Consider the following 21,575-nt stretch of genomic DNA (forward strand, 5'->3'; position numbering starts at 1 on the left):
ATAATCCGACAGCCAATTGTCGGCGTGGCCTAGTTTTTAAAGGCAGCTGAGGAATATTTCGGGTCAGGTGCAGCTCGTGAGGGAGCGCCCGCTCTCCAGCTGGAGACTGGGAAAAAAAGAAAAACTAAGCAGACAGGACGGGAGCGTTGACAGTTTCTAACCGATGCGTCCTTGGTTTAAGATAGCCCACAAAAACAACATCCGGGTATTCCGTGGGTTCTTCTGTGTGTGTGCGCGATTGTAAAAGTCTGTTTAAAGACCCTTAAAAAATGAAGCGCCATAAATGCTATAAAACACACCGCTGGAATATTTAAACTTCTATATCGCAGATTTTACTCATTGCGTCGGTGGTCTGGAACATAAACCCCTGCGATGGAGACTGGGGTGGGGTGGGGGGGGCAGTAAATGACTCCTCCAAGGCCGGATATGGATGATCATTTTCAAGATGTGATAGATATTGTCCATCATAAGTTGTCCCCCTCGAGTCTCATTTCTGGGCAATTATGAGAGCCCAGTAAATCAATCGGCGTCAATTAGAGCCACGCTCCAAGCGAACCGCATCCTGGGAGTGGGGACGCACTTTCCGCACTTAACAGCGGCCAACACACTCGCAATAAATAGGAAAGCCCCCCTAAAGTGGACGGGGAGGGCGAACCGGCGCATACAAAAGCGCTTGCCGCCTTTTATCCGTTTGGAACCGAAATAGCCGACTGAGCGAGGGCACGCGCAGGAGGCCTGCGACGGAAGCGCTCCGTTTGCCTTTTTTTTTTTTGATGGTCTGATTCAGCGACCGTTAAGACATTTCCACCCACCGTGACGGGAAAGAATGCACTCACTAGCTTCCTGCGTAGCGCTCATCACATTTGACTGGCGGCGCGAATTACCGAAGCGGGCCGCAGATATTTTGATCGCTCGTTTGCATCTGCGGCGGTTGCGTCGGTCTGGGAAGACTAAAAAAAGCTGTGGAGAAAACATTTGGACCGAAAGACAGACAAAATGCAACGCGTCGAAACAGAACACCGCGTGCACGGTGATACATTTTTCAACAGTAAACATGTGTAGTTGTGTCAGATTTTGAAGTGAGCTCATCATTTATGGATGCTTGTCCCATATACGGTCTACACTCTGAACAAAAGTATGGAGGGAAAAAGTAGCCATTATGCCTATAAAATATGAATAGAGACAAAAATATCGTCGACTCCCTCCTTATCATCGGTCAAACAGCTTCTGCTCTTCTCGGAAGACAGACACACATTCAAATGGGGTGGGGGGGGGGGGGTATTTTAAAACCTATCTGAATCTAGGTAAAAAAAAAAAAGTCCAGCAATTGGCCCGCCCCTTGTATGAGTAAATCATGAGTGGACTGTTCATCACAGTCCCAGAATGAGATCCAATTGAAATCCCCGCGACATTAAATGCGCAGTTTGTGCTTAAATCATTCACTTCCAAAGACGTTTTTAAACGTCTTTTCGGACTTGGTCCAGAATTGACTGGTACTGAATGAGTTAAAAAGCCTCCAATTGAAAACAATTGAAGAATGCCAATAAGGAGGGGGGGGGGGGGCAAAATTGATCCACAAGCGATACGAAATCAGCACATCACCCAACATCGCAAAAGCAGGATTTCAGTTACTGCTTCGAAGGCGATTCTCTTACCTTACGTTTTGTTTTTGTTGTTGTTTTGTTTTTTAAAGCAAACACAAGTAGTCATTTATTCGATCCTGTATTACACGAAACAATATCTGATTTATTACACGGGCTCTTACAATTTGTTGCCCTCAATAAATCAAATCGTCGTTTCATAACTTACTTGATATTGATATGGGAGATCATAAAATGCAATCTTTTGATCTCCCCCCCACCCCCCCAAATCTGTGACAAGGCAATTTCCCAAATCAATTCTCTCTTCCTTTAGGGGGCCCCACTGCTGTCGCGAGCGCTCTCGGTGCTGATGCGTGACTCATTCGCTGCTCATTACCGCTCCAGCTTCTCCGCTGGGCTATCTCATAGCGTGAGCCTGGTGGTGGTGGTGGTGGTGGGGGGGGTGGCAACCACCGTGGCCGATGAACGCGCGCCGCGCCGCCATTGGCTGGCGGTGATCCATTGAATCCGGCGTTGACGACTCCAGGACCCACCCCCACAGTCCTCCCCCCCCCCCTTCGCTCTGTCTGCCCCCGACAGCATCCAAACAGCGCGTGCTGCCTCCGTTCCAGGGAGAATATCGTCTCAGCGCAGGGAGGAGAGGATTAACGCCACCGCGCAGCTCATCTGCATACGTGTTCCGAGGGAAGCGCAACGAGGCCGTTTGGTCTCGAGCCTTTGTCTGGTCCCCCACCAAGTCCTCTTTGCGAGCTCCGCGTACCAGGACTCCTCCCGCGTGGACTCATCGAAGTCATTTCAAGCTCACCTCGCCGACGTTTCGGCAAGGACTCGTGCTCTTCGTGCTCGGACCTGGCGACCGTCTCTTCGCCTGAGCCGGGAGACGGCCGAGCCGAGGATGCCGTCGAAAGAGCCGTATGAGGCTCGCGAGGAGGACAAGTCGCTGGTGCAAAGGGCCAAACGAGAGGCCAACCAGGAGGAGATTTTGGCGGCCGCTCTGGGGATGAGGATGGGGCCCGAGAAACCCACGGCCACTTTCTGGCAGCCGCTTAAAATCTTCGCCTATTCGCAGCTCACCTCTTTGGTCCGGAGAGCCTCGCTGAAGGAAAGCGACCTGGCGCCGATATCGGAGAAAGTCCACAACTTCAAGGTGAGAGTGAGATTCCAAAACAAACTTCCGGGGGCGGCTCGCGTGACCTTTCGAAACGTTGGGTTCTTTTCATCATGTGTGGCTGGAGGCCAGCTTCTCACGCTTCCACAGAGGGAAATGCGATGGGAACGGGTGGGGGAGGGGGGGGGGGGGGGCAGTCGCCAAGTAGAAGATGCGATTTAAAAACGCAACCGTTTTGGTCTGCCCGATGAAAAGGAAATCTGCTGGGGTGCCCTGTGAAGCGCCGCTTGTTCATTTGAGTGCCAGATGGAGAAATTAGGCCGATGGAGTGAGCAAAAAAAAAAAAAAAAACCTGCGCTCGAGTGTACTGTACTTCCGCATGCCGTAGTTCCAGCGCTGGTGTTTTGGTCTGCTTGGAATTGAGAGCGGGAAGGGAAATGTTACTAGCAAGGCTTTGAAGTGCTGCCGCCCTCTTGCCTCCTTCTTTGTTCCCGTCCGTCTCTTACGACTAAATGTTCCTTCTTAACATATATTGAGCACAGTTCCTGGATTTAAAAGCCATTCCCATGAAAACCACAACATCCAGGAACCCAGATGGAGCCTTCTGATCTCAGGAGGCGACCAATTTTTTCTTCCTGATTTTTTTTTTTTTTTTTTTTTTTTTTTGTTATTGATGTTCTGCTTTCCCCCCCCAAAAAAAACAAGTTTCAGAAATTTCAATTCAGGCAAGAGGCCGTACAGCTTTTTGTTTTCCAACGGCAGCCTCAATCTGCGGATTGCAAAGTAAAACGTTCAGCTCGTTGTTGGCCACCCGATTATTTCGACGACTTCTCGATTTGTCTGCTCGAAGCCTCAAACTGGAAGCTTCCGGGCTCCCAGGGGCCTTCCTGATTGGCTACCTGGTGGAGTTGGCTGCTTCTATAGCAAATTTCCCATCACGCTAGTGGGCTCCCCCCCCCCACGACCCCCCACCCACTGTGCCACCATGGCAAAAGACTTGACACTCATTCCTGCTGTCAGCAGAAGGTTCTGTTTGAACCTCTTTCACAGTTGGATCCTCCTTTCCTTCTTTGTTGCTTTTTACTGAGCAAGGAAGCATATTTAGAAACTCAGGGTTTCTTTAGGGGGGGGGGGGGTGGAACAGATTTTTCCAGGTTATTAAAAATAATGCAATCTAACGATGAGATTAAAGCAATCATAAAACCAAAAAAAGTATTTCGGTGTCGTCCACAAAATGAGTCCGGGGCTCCTTCTGACAAAGACGAGAATGATGCATAACTCTGGAGAGCAGATTTTTTGTTTGTTTTTTTTAAGTGGTCCGCTGTTTCGTAATGACGATGATCCGTCATTGTCCTCTTGTGCCGCAGGTGCATACCTTCCGTGGGCCTCACTGGTGCGAGCACTGTGCAAGCTTCATGTGGGGGCTGATGGCGCAGGGGGTCAAGTGTGCAGGTACCAATCGCTTCCGATGGCTCGCGTGTCTCCTTCGCTGATTACAAAAGTGAGCATTGCTGTATATGGGTTACTTGGTTTTTAGTACATCTGGAGCGGGATTATTTTCCTTTTAATCTACAATCCCAACAGTGAAAACATTGGATTAGGGGGTTGGATCATCGAGTGCAACGAGGCCTTGGTGACGGTGATGTAACTTCAATTGCTCCATGTTTGTGAGCATCAGAATAATTTGGAAACAGAATTATCTCAACCCTTTTGTTGTTCTATTTGCATATTCCAATCATTTTATTTAGTTTGGCGTTTTGTTTTTCAAATTCAGCTAGCTTAAAGTACCTTTTAGAGCAAAGTTAGCTTGTTTTTATTCGTTTTTAATTTTAGAAAGGGTTTCATTGTAATCATTTTTTAGTTTTAGTATTAGTTTTATGGGGGGGGGGTTCATACTTGGAGTTTTTGTCAAATGCAGTTCCTAAATATTGTCATAAAGTCAAGTAACCTAGAATCACCAAACAACTGTCTGAAAATCCTTCTACCAAACTGTGATATGAAATGAATTGACAAAGTCAAAAACAAAATACATTTTTGCTATGATTCTACTTAATTTTAGTTTGATATAGAAGTGGAATAGCATAGTTTCAGTTCATCTTAGTTTGTTTTTTTTAACCGTTATCGTTTCGTTTTGTTAGCCATAATATTTTTATAAATTTTAATTTTGGTTTTAATTAACCATAATAATTTTGGTCACAATTAACCCAACAAATCCGACCCAAGTTTTTGAGGGAAATTGCGTCAAATTGACCCAAGCAGTGGTTGCTCCCTTTTTGACCAATTTGTTTTGAGAGTTTGCATACACAGTCTGATTATTTATTCCGTGCTCAACAATTCAATTAAAATTCATCAACCATTTTTTTTTTCCAGCCCGAAAAGTTCTGTCGCCACTTTGTATTCCTTACGAGGCTTCTGTTTCGCTGTAGCTGTGAAAATTCACATCCTTCTCCGATTGCCTGTTGGATGTTTTATTGATGAGACAAAGTGTGTCACACATACGCTCGGCGTCAGCGGGAGCGTCGACGTGAATTGTTAACGCTTCCGTTTTGAAAGCCGACAGCGTCCAAATTAAAGACGCGTATGTTTGTAGTCTAGGCTTTGGAGACTCCCGTGCTGCCATTCCTTCACTCTCCAGCACCAGCGTCAGAATCTGGGGCACCAAAGTAGCTCATGGTGCTCAGATTTGCATACCAAAAAAACAAACAAAAAAAAAACGTGCTCTGCCGCCCCCTTTCCCCCTTTTGTATGAGCTCAACTGTTTTGGCCGAGCTCCAGGGAGCCAGCCTTTGCTTGGTGCTTGTTGTGCCACATTTGCTCATCAACCCCCCCCCCCCCCCCCCCCCCGGCATCATCTCATCATGCCCGTGAAGGAAAACAAAGCTGGCATGTCTCTTTAATGAGGCGCCGAGCTCAGAGCGAGGGGAAGCAGCTCCGTTTCCACACATCTTAAAACGCAGCCACTTCGAACCCATCAAGCTTGGTCGCGCGGCTCATCCCTTTCATTTTTATTAAATCTGAATTATTTATCAAACTCGCAAACCACAACAACAACAAAAAAAGCAAGGGCAAGTCAATTGGTGGAAGAAGTCACCATTAACCATCACCATTCCAGACGCAGCCGTGGTCTCCTCGCCATGGCAACCGGACCAAACCGCTGACTGTGCAGTAAAATTGCATCCCCATCTCTGCTGGTGTTCCTTGTATCGTCCACCGCACCCTCCCTCACCCCACCTGGGACCCTCGGAGGCTTTCCATGCGCACACATGGACCCAGGCCTCCTCTATTATACTCCCTGTCAGATACCCTTAAGAGAATCATCTCTTAAGGTAATTACATTTCTGCATCGATGCATATAAACGCTGCATCCTTTTCTCCTGGGAGCCCGTTTAATCTAAATAACGTCTCCAGGTTCGACGTGGAGAAGGAGTAGGTTTTTAAGGTAAACGGAAGGAAAATTTGAAAATTTGGGGTGTGGGTGGATTAAAAAAAAAAAACACATGCAGATGAAAACCTCACTGAAATTAGAGAGGACTCAAAAGATCTAAGAGCTGGAGGAGCTGCTCCATTTTAGTCTGCGAAAGTAGGTCTGGAGTAGCCCGCAGCGGCTGAATTGCCGCTTCCGCTGCCATTGTTGCTGCATGAGCTTGGATTTGAAAAGGGGGGGGGGGGGCAGAGCTCAACAGCGGCGGCCCGCCTCCACGTCTCGTCCTTTTTAGCGTTCTTCTGATTCGCTGCGTGCGTCTGCCTCTTTTACAAAGGCAGAGGTGGGGGGCCTCTCATGTTGCCTGTTCTCCACTGGTCCCTTGTCCACCCAACACGGTGGACCTTGCCCCGAAACAGCCGGTGAAGTGGTTCTCTCTTTACTCACACCTGCAAATTCACTGGTCCGGACGGGTTTATCTATAAAACACCCATTGGCAAGTCTCCACCCTTTCTTCGCTTTGCTCCTTGCTCATCATGCACACCACCACCCCCCAACACTCTTTGTTGTGGCGGTTTTTCACCTATTCGCTCCCAAAGTTTTCTTTTCAATTTTCAAGGCAAGGCAGACAAGAAAATTCACCTGGGTTTAAAAGCATTGACGTTTGGGTCTAACTAAAGTTCTGTGGGCAGTTTATTCCATTTATGTGCAGCGTAACAGCTAAATGCCGATGCACCATGTTTGCTTTGAACCCTGAACTCCACGAATGTACCCGACTGCCAATCTCAGAACCCGACTGGGTTTATAGATTAAACGACCAGTCGCAACATTTTTAATCCCATCGCCGCACCCGTTTTGAGCCCGTGATGAACCTTTTATCCAAGTCGCTAAAATCCATCCGGTCATCAAGGACCACCGACTGCAGACTGTTTTCGTGTATAATAATCAAGGAGGAGGGGCTTCATGACATTCCATGTCCACATATTGATTGAGAAGACTAAGACCTTTGTTGTGTTTTTCTACCCCCCCTAAACACAATCAAGCCCACAATTATTTCACGGTGGAATTTGAATCAATACAAAAGCTCAATTAGGTTGATGAACTGAAAGCATTCCCATCAACCAAGATCTATTCTTTAGCTCGACAAAAGGACAACGTTTGAGGGGCTTCTCAACCCCCCCCCACGCGCTCTCGTTGCAGACTGCGGCGTGAACGTCCACAAACAATGTTCACCTCTGGTGCCCGACAACTGCAAGCCCAGCCTGAGACACGTCCGCAAAGTGTACAGCTGCGACCTCACCACCTTGGTGAACGCACACAACACGGCGCGACCCATGGTGGTGGACATGTGCATACGAGAGATTGAGTCAAGAGGTGAGTGTGCCGGAAAAAAACGATTCCGGGTCGTCACTCGTGTTATTTCTGTGGCATTTTGAAACGATACACGCGAAGAATCGAAGCGATGCGTCGATTCCCTTCTTTGCCGGCCCCTTTTAAATTCACCCGCTGCTGATGAGAGTCGGCTCAGTATCTCACGAGAAATTGGCCGCAGCGCATCCGAGCGCCCAGGTTGATTGTATTTCACTCAAATGATGTAGGAGGAGCTCGTCGCTTCCTCATTGTTTGCCCCTGACTGACATCTGGAGCTCGCTTTGATTTATATCTTTATTAGGTTGCTTAGCCATGCAGAAAACAATTCGCATCTGCCCATTATTTTAGTCTGACATGCACATTATTTTACGTGCACACACGCGTGCGTGCATGTAAAATAGTGTGTGTGTGTGTGTGTGTGTGTGTGTATTTTTTTGACTGATAGATAAATAGAAGATAGATAGATCATCTCAAATGACCGAAGGCAGAGGTTCATTTTCCCTGAAGTGTCTTCCTTGTCCTTCAGGACTGAAGTCCGAAGGTCTCTACAGGGTCTCGGGATTCAGCGACTCCGTAGAAGAAGTCAAGACGGCGTTCGACAAAGGTTTGCACTTGCCGTCTTTTTTTTTTTGTCCACTCACGCCGCCGACCGATTTTGATTGGCACGGCCGCGCACATCGTCAAACGATGACGGACCGTCGCTTGAGATGAATTAGAAAGGCGGCACGTTTGAAAGGATGCGTGTCCTTCGCATGCAGTGTTGACACGAAACCCCTTTACGGGGGGGCGGACAGCTCTGAATTATACTTTTAATTCTTTTTGGAATATTCTGATAACTCATATTTGCTTTGTTTTATTTTTTATTCATTTTAGTATTAGTTTTAGTTTTTTGTTGGAAGTATTTGTCAAATGCAAGATGAAAACAAAATCAAAAGAAATGTTGAATCATGAAGTAAACAACAATTCCCAAATGGCTGTTCAACTTTCCTTCTTCCGTCCAGCGAAATCAACGCCTCAAGCTACTTTTTCAGTACACAGTCATTCGAATTAGTTTGAGCTAGTTTTATAACCGCACCGTGTCATTTCGCTTCGCTGTCTGTTTTGAAAAGCACTTTCATTTTTAGTTCAGTTTGTTCGAGGAAATTTTTTAAATTTTTTTGGTGTATTTTGTTTGTTTTCATAAACTATAACAACCTTGCACCCCGCATATTGAAGTATCACATTCCAAATAGTCACCAGGTAGTGTTGGCACATTGTGTTTGTTTCACCAGCAACGAGGGCAATTTAAAAACATCATTCTTGTGTAGAGCCGCGTGAAAAAAAAAAAAAAACATAATCATCATAAAAAAAATGGGTGTTGCTCCAACACGCTCTTGAGATGTGTCGGGCAAGTGCCGTGTGAATTTTAACCGGAGCAGTGGACTTTCCCAGATCGGCATGTGGGAGATCACCCGTGACAGAATGTCATTCCAGCTCACAGCGCTGCCATGTTCAGCCTTGCCAGCACAACTAGGCCACGGCCCGCTCGCCAAAAGCGCCCGCAACCCAGAGAGAGCGAGCGGACATCGAAGCTCGCTCGACACTTTCCAAAACACACCATCGGCGTCGACGCCGGCGCGCGATCCTGCCGTCGCTGTGTAGAAGTGCCGACTGCCAACCCGCTTCTCATTTGCCTTTCCTCCGTCGTTTCGTTCCATCCGCTCATTGTGCCATCACTCATTCCCTCCCCCCCCCCCCCCGCAGCTGGCGAGAAGACGGACATCTCGGTGAAAGCGTACGAAGACATCAACATCATCACGGGCGCTCTGAAACTCTACCTGCGGGATTTGCCCGTCCCCGTCATCTCGTACAAGGCCTACCCCAGGTTCATCGAGGCCGCAAGTGAGTCTCGCGCCGCCGCGGCACTTCCAAACGCGTGGACAGAAATCCATCCGGTCAATATTCTGCGTTGACTGCAATATGCATTAGCGCTCTCCCCGTTGACAAGCTAATGGATTTCATCGCCGGGGCAGGAAAGCGCTTCATTGATTTCCTTGACTGCTGTCCCGGGAGTTTTGGCCGACTTTAACCACGATGTCGTTCTTCCGTCAGAGCTGTCGGACCAGGACAAGAAGCTTGAAGCTTTCCGAGAGGCGCTGGCTCTGCTGCCGGCGTCACACAACGAAACGCTCAAGTACCTCATGGCGCATTTGAAAAGGTGAGCAAGCAGAGCAATAGAAAAAAAAATGCGATTACAAATAGACTCGATGCATATTGATTGATTGATATTTGCTATCCGACCGGTCGTTCTCAACCTTTATTGTGCCAAGGATGATATTGTCTCAATGTACACATTAAGACATAAAGATCATGACATTAAGGCCCCTCCCCAAAAAATTATTGGCAAAAAGTGGACAAGAATTTTTTTTTCTGTTGTAAACTTAAATAAATGGTAGGGATCTTCGATGATATCACTTTTTTCAAACCAATACAAATATATGCATTCCCTCTTGAGGACTCACCGATACCAAATGCCGTGACCTTTACTGTTCATAATAAATAAAATTTCAATGGACACAAAGTGCTGGCAAGCAAGACTTTTATCAATATCAGATTTTGAAGTATCTTCAGTATCAGTTGCCAGTATCGGCCTCCTTTGTATGGACTCTTCCCACCATGCAGATGATGAACCCAATACCTTGAAATAAGGCCAGTATCGGCCCAATGACGACATCCGGTATCGGTACTCGCGCATCCCGATCAAATACGAAAAAAAGTCAACCTTCTGCCTGTAATTCATAGCTTTATTGTTGTAAATGTTAAAGAACCAAATAGTTATTTTATTCATTAGATATCTTTAACTAAATGACTTGTGAATGAGAAATGTTATTCTGCCTAATATATAAAGAACCTGGTGATTACGAAAGCCCACTTTGATGTTTCAGGGTGACCCAAAACGAGAAATCCAACCGAATGAACGCCGAGAACCTGGCCATTGTTTTCGGGCCCACCCTCATGCGCAGTCCGGATCTTGACGCCATGACCGCCCTCAATGACATCCGTTACCAGAGGCAGGTGGTGGAGGTGCTCATTAAAAATGTTGACGCCCTCTTCTGAACGCACGCGAGGACTAATTGTTGCGGGCAGGTCCTCAAACCTGCTTTTTATTGAGGAGAAGAAAAAAAAAAAGGTTTGAATGAATGAATTTTTTTTGAAAATTGCCCTTTGGATGGACTCTTCCTACCATGCAGATGATGAACCTTCCACTCTGTACTCTATGCCTCCCCATTTCTGTCGGGGGATTTATGCGTCAAGCTGACCTACCAGCATGCATCGGTGCTTTTGTAGTCATATCTCAGCATGTGGAAAGATTGTTTCGCTGTGACTTTTTTTTTTTTCTGTCTGTGCTGTGATAGATTTAGTCCACGTTCCCGCCTGCCTATCATAAAGTCATCTCTTCAAGCATTGTATAGATTCTACTAAAAACAAGCTACAGATTTTTTTTGGTGGGGGGGGGGGGTTGGTACTTTTTACAACGTCTTATTTTTTTATGACCTCTTTGTTGAATGAGCCTTTCAGACTTTTCCTGTCTATGTGTACACACTGGTGCATTTGCCCGACTTTTGTTGTACTGCAAAACGGCGTCAATTTGTCAATTAATTTTGTACCGTCTTTCATTTGTACACAACTTGTGCATGATCAGTTTAGTTTATTAAACTGGTAAAACACGACCTCGCGAGTGGAGTCAATTCACTTGAGTTAAACGATTCGGTGGAGTAGCAAGTTGGGTCGCGACAGTGCTAAAACTTATTCTCGCTGATTTTAATTTTATATCAGTTTTATTATAAATATATATTTTTTAAATTTTGGTTTAATTATATTTCTGATGCATTTGAATAAGAGTCACTTACAGATTTTTTTTTTTTTACCCAATCCGGTCCGTACGCCCCTTGAATAGCGGGGGTCCACTGTCGAGTTTTAAGTTGTAATATCACCATTCAGCACTAGATGGCGGACATTGCTCAGTTGCACTTGCGACAGGATTTTCCTGCTTTTCATTGCACGTCGATAAAGCATTTATTCATTTTCTTTCTATCATGTCATCGGTTTCTCATACGTTCATGATTAAGCACATCTTAACACTGAAAAGAGCTAATTTCTTCACACTTTAATCACTCATATTGCGTTTGTGGTTCGTGTGTGTGTTGCGGCTGGCTGCAGGCTAACCTTGAGAAAGGCGCTGTTTGTCCTTTGTTATGCATAATTATCAGCAATGACAGGTTGTCCCTAAAAGCATCGCACCATGTGACTGTGCCTAAGCTCCTCCATCACTCACAGTAATTCGGTGTGAAACTCAAACCAGCCAGCATCATCGAACGCACGCATGCAAATTTACACAGCCAAGTGATGCCACATAATGAGCGTACCGTGTGTGTGTGTGTGTGTGTGTGTGTGTGTGGCCTGATATAATTCAAGAACCACTTTGCGTACCAATGCACTTATTTTTGTAATTCTTTGTCCTATTCGTTGCTCCTTTCATTGTTGTCTTGCCTTCATGACCGTCACATGTTTTGTTTTGTTTTGTTTTGTTTTGATTCCCCCCCCCTCCCCAACCCCCTCATCCCACAAAGCCACAGAGACCCAATCAGCATTTGACATCCAATCAGTCAGCTGTCGGGCCCCGGCGTCACCTTTGCTTAACGTGAACCAAACCCTCACTTGTCTCCTGGTGATTGTGCGGTGGAAAAATTGGATTTTCATCCAAGCGTTAAGCATCCCCCCCAAATGTATCCCAGCGTCATCCACACGTCGCAATCAAGCTTCTCATCACCGCGTTGGATGCTACGATAAGCTTGCGGTTGGCCGCTGCTTTGTCTCCACTGGATGGGCCCCCGTTGTCATTAATGAGAGTTCATTTCAAGAGCTGTCATCCATGAGATAAGTGACCTTTGTTGGCCGCGTTTGCTGTGCTGAATAGATTTACAAATGCGGTTTATTCTGTTTCTATGTCGCTCGCGTTTGCATCGCGTAGCCACATCCTACTCTTATCGCTCACTCAGCCGTACGCCCTATACGGACGCGACACATTATTTTCATTTAAATTCAAAGACTCGTCGTAGTTGTTCACACAGAAAATACTCATGTTTACTTAAGGTTAAGAAAACGTTTTTTTTAGCTGAGCTAATACGACATGTCGCAGATGATACCAAGTCAAACATACTGTTAAAAATGTTAGCTGTCTTTTACAGAAGATAAAGTATATATGCTTATGTGTACTGTATTCTTGTAAGCTATGTGTGCGTGTGTTCAAATATTTTTTTGTGTTCATTGCCACAACGGTGCTCGGTTCGTTAACCCATGGATTATGTTTTAGCATTAAGCTAGCAGGCCCACAATGCTTTCAAAACATGAATTGGAATTGAGCAAGGATTCACATTTTTTACTCAATAATAAGTGCTTCAATTCAGTGTTGACTTATCACTGTCACATGACGGCTCTGAAATTATGGTGAAAATTTGGAGAGAGCTGGGGAGCGTTCGGGTAAATCTCTCTTAATTCAGATGTTGCCAAAACGGTGATTTGACCCTAAGTGAGATGAATGAGGCCTGTGCTTGAGCGAGCAGTTGATTGAACGCACGGCTGGGTGTGAGGATATTGAGTTAACTGACCCGTCACGGGGGCCACCGACTTGGCGAGCAAGCCCAGGAGACGTGACTCCAACATGAGAAAATATATTTTTTAAATTGAATATGCTGGTTAGCATATTGAAGAAATGCCCATTCACTTACTACGGTACCGGTCCGCGGGTTATTTGGTTCCGGTCCGCACTGAAAGACGAAATAACTTACATTACTTCTGTTTTATTCGTTCCGGAATCTGAAAAATATTTTATTTTGAAAATAATTACCGGATTCTCTGCAGTATGTCTACAGTATGTCACTCGTGACGCAGGTGAAGGCGGTGCTTCTCAGTCACGTGATATGTTACCGCTAAAAATGAAACCCAGGAGCTAGCAAAATGAGTAAAAAAAAACAAACGTCTTTGGAAAGTTCTCTGGGAAGGGGAAAAGGCCCAGCCAAGAGACAGAAGAGGCGCCTACTACTTCCAAGAAAAAGAAGGCTTCTTTTAGAAAGACGGTATCAGGAGTCCTACGTAAGATACGGATTTATCTCAACGGGAGATTCTCACGCACCAAGCCCACTCTGCAAAATATGCGGCGATGGTTGAGTCGTATTTTTCATGCACTTTTTATTTGCGGCGTATTTTATTTTGAAGGCACGTTTAAACGTTACCATTGCGACAGGAGACTTGCGGCCAGATCGGACGTTCCTCGTGTCACGATTTGTGTGTTTTTTTTTTAAATAAAGACAGCTAGCCAGCTAGGCATCCTTACTTTTTTGTCCAGTTGGATTTCAGCCTCTATCTGTTGTTGCTATGCAAATCTAATCTGCCCAGGGCCTTCAGAATCAATGTATTGTTATCTGTGTTAGCAATCTGATTTCAAATTCATCCTCTCAGCCTCTCTAGCAGTAACGATGGGTTAAATTAGATTATATTTTTGTCATTTTTTTGTATCAAATGCATGGCCCATCCATTGATAAATTACAAATTCAAATCAATGCCCATCGGTTGCACAATATAACTTTCATGTTTCTCCTAGTTTCTCTTTCCGTGGTGTTAGTCTCGCAAGAGGTTTTTATCGCGGGTCATTTAATGTCTCCTACAAGTTGTGCGCCGTCAGTCAAGTTCACCGCGGTGTATTTTCGTGACGGATTACTGTGGCATGTTGATCTCGTAAAGCGCGACACAGATCGTGTCCCTCTCGAGTAACGAGCGTTGTCACCCATTCAACTCAACCATCAGCTGTGGGACACAATAACAACACGGCTCGCTGCCAAGAGCCGTGCGCCCCGAGTCGTTTGCCAGTCGTGAAAGATTGTTGCAGGCACGTCCAACTTTGGCAATTCTCTAGCGGTCGAGAGGCAACGTGTTGAAGTCGGAGAGGACTTTTGGAAGACTGGATTGATTGACAAAAATGAGCGTGGCCTCACTCGTTTTTCATCTAACCATCTTGACAGGTAAGAACTGGTGGACCACTGAATGGAATGCGCCTTTTTGTTGTTGGTTTCAAATTGTTCATACATATTAAAGAGGCTGCCAGGAGACTGCAACCTGACCCCAAATTAAAACAAATGAGTGTTGTTGATGTGTGAGTGACAAGGGCACGTGCATCGCTTCCTCGTTTGGTTTTTCCGTCTTCTTCCCCATCTGCCAGCACGTCTCGGTAGTGCCACGATAACTGTTTTTTGCAGGCGATTCCATCATAGTTTTTTTTTCAATTGTGAAGCATCCAACCATTCAAATATGTCTTTGTCAAATGACCTTGGCCTCAAGGTGAACTCAGAAATAGAAATAGGTCCCTCTGAAATTGAAATGAGGTCCACGTTGACGTATTCATTCTTTTATGAAAAATGAAAAGTTGAAATGATAAAGCCAAAGATTTGTTTCCATTGCTGTGGTCATCCGACATGATTTATGAACGCCTGAAAGACTGCAAGTCAAAGTGTTGAGGAAGTGAACAACTCAAATTCAAGTGGATAACCGATTGCTTAAATTAAATCGTGGCTCTTTGCCTTTATATTCGCAAAAGACCAAAACATGTATGTATAATGAACGTGATATTGTTTACACCTCATTTATTCCTCGTGTTTGTAAAAAAAAAAAAAACAACAATTCAAGGGAAGAGGACCTTGAAAAGAGTAATCCATATAAAATCGCAATCACAGGGGTGCGGGGGGTGATTTCTTTTTTTTTATTGTCCAGCCCTATCCCTTATGTCACCAGTATCAAACTCAAGGCCCGGGGGCCAGATGTGGCCCGCCACATCATTTCATGTGGCCCGCAAAAGCAAATCAAACATGGCAACTTCCATGATGCGTGCTAAAATATGTACCAAAATTGAAAAGGCTCATATGTAATACATAAGAGAGACATTGTAAGAATTTTATTTTATATAGAATCTTATCAAACTCGTCATGATAGTAACTTGAACAACAGTTGAGTAAACCATTATTCTTGACTTCTTTATACGATTTCAGTCATAATGTCCCTCCAAGGGAAACGGTAGCTAAAATGTGGCCAGCGACAAAAATGGGTTTGACACCCCGTGCCTTATGTCTGCATATTATTCTGCTTAATTTTGCTCTTGTTATGAAGCCGATTTTCACTGTTCTAGACCTTCCAGCGGTTCCAGTCATTTCAACCTCAAAATAGTCACTTCGTTCAGTGGACGTTCGTTTCAGAAAACGTGCTTCATGTTGACATTTTCATCATTGCGTGTGCTTCAACACATATTTGTTTTACCCTGGCGCACACAAAGGCTGCACTCATTCAGAACGAGCGTCTTTCCGACGCTTGTCACGTCTATTTGTGTCACGTTCGTCGGGAGAACCTAATCGCTCTCCCAACACAATTACACTCCACCACCCCACACGGGAGTCATCATGCGGTTAAATATGACTGCTGGTAATCCCTTTGTAAACAAGCCTATGAGAGTCTCCCGTGTGCTTTCTTTCGTCTGGGAGCTGCCACCTGGGCGTCCGATGAAGAAACCCGCCTTGTCAAAACCCTCTTCACCGGTTACAACAAGGTGGTACGCCCTGTCAGTCACTTCAAGGACCCGGTGGTGGTCACCGTGGGCCTGCAGCTCATCCAGCTTATCAGCGTGGTAAGATTTCAAGACACACACACACACACAAAGTCTGTGCAAAGATTTGATATTTTATCTGCCGTCTGAACACGCTCATTTGCATCCGCAGGATGAAGTCAACCAGATCGTTAATAGCAACGTGCGACTCAAACAGGTTTGAGAACTTCATTTCTTCGTCCACGTTCGAGATGGCAAAAATACATCTCGAAGCATTGCCATGAATTTTAATTCCATCATTGCTCAACTTTCCATTGTCTGCTTTTCATTTACAGCAATGGAAAGATGTCAACTTGCAGTGGAACCCAGAGGATTATGGCGGCATCAGAAAGATCAGAATTCCCTCCACTGACATTTGGCGGCCCGATCTGGTGCTCTACAACAAGTATGTCTTGGGGGGGGGGGGGGGGGGGGGGCTTTGATTTTGTTCATGTCCGCTATTCCTGATCTATGCAGTGAGCTGAGTGATCTCCTGGAAACAAGCGAAACAGCTGTCAGTCACGTTTTCACTCTTTCCAATATGCTTGTGGAAGCTCGGCTAAGGTTTCATCGGGCTAAATATAGCCTCTGTAGTAGAGCGTACACACACACAAACACATTTTCCATATGTTACGTCTGACACGTAGCACTGTTTTCACGACTCCCGACAACCTGCCGGGCTGCCAAAACAACAAGCTGAGCTCGGCCTCGGGCGCTGGTGTCGCCTCGCGTCATCATGAAAAAACAAACAAAAAAAAAAAAACGATGTTGACACCGGCTGGGGTTTTTGTTGTGCCCGCAGCGCCGACGGTGACTTTGCCATCGTGCATGAGACCAAAGTGCTGCTCGAGCACACGGGACTGATCACGTGGAACCCTCCTGCCATCTTCAAGAGCTACTGCGAGATCATTGTGCTGCACTTCCCCTTCGACCTGCAGAATTGCAGCATGAAACTGGGCACCTGGACCTACGACGGGAACTTGGTCGTCGTCAATCCTGTAATGACACACATTCCAAATGATGACTTTGTTTCCAAAGCACTCTTAAAAATGTGGGGTGAAGTAACCCAAATTGGGTGAAATAACTAACCCAGCATGGGGTCCAAAAGGGACTGAGCCAATGTTGGGTTATTTATACCCAGCACAATCGTTTCAGGATTTGACTTAGCACGTTGGATAAAGATTTTGATCCAAGGGGTAATTAAAATAAAAAAATTGGGGGTGGAGGGACACCTACGCCGATGAGTTAACACTACCAAAAAATTGTAAAATATCAGTCTAATTGTGGTTAAAAATAATAAAAATTATATCACCAACATTTTTGAAGACGAATCAGTTTGCCAAAGCAAGCTAAATACCATTTATCTGTTGCAGCCAATAATGTATGTTTTAAGAAGAAAAATAGCACTCTATTATATTGGACGCAATTAAAAAAAACTCAGTCATGACAATTAAACAGAATCTCAAGAATTCAATTCAAAGAAAATGGTTACTCCTTTGCTGTGCGTGCCATCGCCACCTGGGGGCGGTATAATGCAGACACACAAATACAATACTGTATATGTGAAGACAGACATTTTGCAACTCTGCAGTAATATGAAAATAAATGCCTGCGTCCAAATCCAAGTTTTATTTAAAGGTTTAGAATTACAACACTGATGCTAGCTGTTAGCTCGTACATGACGTTTTGAGTCGTTTATTAGCATTTGTTAGCTTTCCAAAATTAAAGGTAGACGTGGATATCACCACATTCAATCCTTTTAAAACACACATTTTAAAATATATTGGCCGTCATCAGTAATCCCATTAGTCAGTCTTTGAAAATGACTCGTCATCTTCGGGGTGATGTTGCTTTGTCTCCGCAGGATAGCGATCGCCCCGACTTGAGTAACTTCATGGAGAGCGGCGAGTGGGTGATGAAAGACTTCCGCAGCTGGAAACACTGGGTGTACTACTCCTGCTGCCCCGAAACCCCCTACCTGGACATCACCTACCACTTCCTCATGCTGCGGCTCCCCCTCTACTTCATCGTCAACGTCATCATCCCGTGCATGCTCTTCTCTTTCCTGACAGGACTTGTCTTCTATCTGCCGACAGACTCCGGTAAGCCACTTTGTGTGTTCTATCGTTTATGCTTTTCCCAGAAAAGCTCTTTAGATTTTGAATAGGAATCCAACACAAGCAATTTGGATTTGATTCATTGTCTGACCCAATTGCTCTAAATTCGACACCGCAAGGTTTTAAAGCAAAAGTCATAAAAATGTCTGCAGCATTTCCAAGACACGCTTAGATGCCTCGTTGTTAAAATCAGCATCCTCAACTCCCGAGTGCGACTGCGTGTGCCAACCTGAGGTTTCTCTGACTACTCCACAAACAGCCTCTGCTGCTCCTGCGCACATCTGGCCCTGCTCCCACTGTGTATGTCTGCTTCATTACCCGGCGTCCCTCTGTGCTGCCATGTCTGAAAGCAAGCCTTCGCTTTAATGTATAATACATCACTTGCGCCCCGTTTGGAACGTCACCGCTGCAAAAATCCACAACCGCCGTGGCGAAAACCGCATGCTTCGCATTTTACCAGTCACAAATATGTTTCAATCGAGTTTGTTTCTCAGGATCAGAATTGATCTGAGGAGCAGCCACATTTTTAGCATGTTCAATTTAAAGTAGGCTTAAAACATTGCGGTCCTGAACAAAGCCTCATATTAAACGATTTCCAATGGCTTATTATAAACTTGAGTTGCTCTGTCGTGTCATCAAGGTGAGAAGATGACCCTGAGCATTTCCGTCCTGCTCTCCCTGACCGTCTTCCTGCTGGTCATCGTGGAGCTGATCCCGTCCACGTCCAGCGCGGTGCCTCTCATTGGGAAGTACATGCTCTTCACCATGGTCTTCGTCATCGCCTCCATCATCATCACCGTCATCATCATCAACACTCACCACCGTTCCCCGAGCACACACACCATGCCAGAATGGGTGCGAAAGGTCAGCCGGATGACGAGATGATGACGCACACTCTGAGTGTTTCGAGCTACTGTACGGTGCGGATTGGTGCATCCTGTCCTTTTGCGATACTGCCATCTAGTGGACAGACAGGATAAGACAGATAGCTGGATAAATAGCAACTGATGGAATTTGAAGTTGGGCAATTCAACAAAATATTTTACATTTTGCTGCTTCTCTGCATTCCACAACAAAGAAATCAGAGTCTATATTTTGTTTGTTTGTTTGTTTATTGAACATAAAACATATATACAGTAATAATTTGACAGAAAATAAGGTAGATAAAAAAAGTAAAAAGAAAGAAATCAATCTTCATTCAACACAGTTATTATGTTCAAGGGAGTAGGAAGAAGTAAAAAACTTATCTAGTCCTACCCCGTTATGTGATTGTATCTAATAAATCATTTTTATATCAATCAGAAAAGAAAAAAGTAAGAAGAAAGAAGTCTCCATTAAGGCTCATACTTTACCCTTAACCGTGATATTTTTACAACTTTTGGTTTGTATCGGGATTATATACTTCCACACCCTGACACTCTTGTGTCAATTTTCTCTTAAATTCATAATGGATATTTATATACCTTTCTCTATTTATCAACTTAGTTCTGATTTATCATTATATTTAATGTTTTGAATTTATCATTTTAACTCTGATTGATGTAGGTTGTTTGTACTATTTTTTTGAATTTGTTTTTTAACTCAGCAAGCGATTTACTCATTTTCAGGTCCGTTTCGAGATTATTCCACAGATTAACACCTTTGATAGATACACTTCTTATATAACTAATGATGCTTTGTTTTGTACCCCAGCGTAAAGATCTAAGTAAAAACAACAAAGCAAATTGTTTTGGCGCAAACAACTTAATTGCATTGTTGTCTTAAATAACATTGTTGTCATTAATGTCAGTCATTTCTATTTTAAAGTTGTTCTTATTGTTCAAGCCCCCCAAAAAATACTAGTTGTGTTTTTAAATAATGTGGTTAGTAAAGTAATTGTTAAATAAGTGTTGATGATTAAGCAGAGCTCGTAAAAATCATGATTCTTGAGAAAAATGTATCTGTTTTCTTTGGGGGGGAGCAGCTTTTCATCGAAACCATCCCGAACATTATGTTCTTCTCAACGATGAAGCGCCCCGGAAAGGAAAAACCAGTGAAGAACATCTATGGGGCAGACTTTGACATCTCCGACATCTCAGGAAACCAGGCCTCTGCCGTGCCCTACCAGTCACCCCTCACCAAAAACCCAGACGTCCGCAGTGCCATCGAAGGAATCAAGTACATCGCGGAGACGATGAAATCGGACGAAGAATCCAACAATGTAATGCAAACAGTGGTTTTAGTGACATCATTCATCGCTGCAGACTGTATTGTGTGGATGACAAGTGTCCTATTGTTGACTTTGTCCAGGCTGCTGAGGAGTGGAAGTTTGTGGCCATGGTGTTGGATCACATCCTGCTCTGCGTTTTCATGGCTGTGTGTCTCATCGGCACGTTAGGCGTGTTTGCCGGACGGCTCATTGAGCTCAGCATGCTCTAAATCAGCGGGATTCAAACTTTTTACAAACAGGTGCTGTACCTCCAAAAATATATATATATACTTAGTTTTCTAAGTACCACCATCATGACCAACATTAAAATACAATAGATTGGTAAGTGTTCATCAAAAACGAGACAGGTTTTACAACTAAAAAGAAAACGCACTTAAATATTGATTCGATGATTTTGTACGATATTGTACATTCAATGAAAATTATAATCATATCTAAATAAGTGCTGAAAAATAAGTTATTGCGTCGAGATTAAATGATGGATACAATTTAAGTGGACACGGGCAGTAATTCTCCTGAATACCACTAGAGGGAGTTCACGTATCACACTTTTTGACAATAACAGCTCGAAGATGCCGAAAGTCTCATTGTTGCTCAATGTGAAGCGAACCTTGTGACATTTTTTGAGACACTTTTGCGCATTTTGGTGCTTCAAAATGACTTTACGTTTTACAATATCATTGTGGACATCTTTATCATATAATATGATAGATTAGTTTGCCCCTTTTTGGTACTTGTATGATGTGATAAAATACAAGTTAACATACCTCCTTAAAAATCCAATGGGGATTATATCGTAACGTGTTTGCATGTTTTACGATGTGCTGTGGATATTATGAGTTCTGTTGAAGTGTGTCAAATGCCATTGTACTTTGTGAATTATGGTTAGAAGGAACCTATGAACAACAACCCCTGCGTAACTTTTCAAATATTAAATACAAACAGAAAGGTGGGACTCAAATCAGCAAAATATGTCCTCAAATAGCTCTGTCTTGTATTTGAGTGGCGTTTGTAAGTGTACCTAATGTAGTGGCCGATAAGTGTTTACGTCTTGATGGTGGCAGGCCAAGCTAAGCCCCGCCT

General features: G+C 44.4%; 2 protein-coding genes across 2 annotated transcripts; both read left to right on the forward strand.

Annotated features, from left to right (window-relative positions):
• Positions 1-2,033: 2,033 nt before the first annotated feature.
• chn1 (chimerin 1) lies at positions 2,034-11,211 on the forward strand. The gene is made up of 7 exons (XM_086124317.1): positions 2,034-2,748; positions 4,077-4,161; positions 7,331-7,504; positions 8,028-8,105; positions 9,245-9,382; positions 9,593-9,698; positions 10,426-11,211. Exons 1-7 carry the CDS (start codon positions 2,497-2,499, stop codon positions 10,595-10,597), a joined length of 1,005 nt encoding a protein of 334 aa, XP_085980443.1. The 5' UTR covers positions 2,034-2,496; the 3' UTR covers positions 10,598-11,211.
• A 2,200-nt stretch (positions 11,212-13,411) lies between these two features.
• LOC147198389 (acetylcholine receptor subunit alpha) lies at positions 13,412-21,495 on the forward strand. The gene is made up of 9 exons (XM_086122900.1): positions 13,412-14,559; positions 16,066-16,208; positions 16,300-16,344; positions 16,463-16,572; positions 16,969-17,164; positions 18,031-18,268; positions 18,924-19,147; positions 20,247-20,483; positions 20,573-21,495. The coding sequence occupies exons 1-9, from the start codon at positions 14,517-14,519 to the stop codon at positions 20,699-20,701; spliced, it is 1,365 nt and encodes a 454-aa protein (XP_085979026.1). The 5' UTR covers positions 13,412-14,516; the 3' UTR covers positions 20,702-21,495.
• The last annotated feature ends 80 nt before the right edge of the window (positions 21,496-21,575 follow it).

This window comes from Hippocampus guttulatus, chromosome 11 (assembly GCF_054856545.1).
Source record: "Hippocampus guttulatus isolate MCC_2025c chromosome 11, RoL_Hgut_1.0, whole genome shotgun sequence".
NCBI classification, from domain to species: domain Eukaryota; kingdom Metazoa; phylum Chordata; class Actinopteri; order Syngnathiformes; family Syngnathidae; genus Hippocampus; species Hippocampus guttulatus.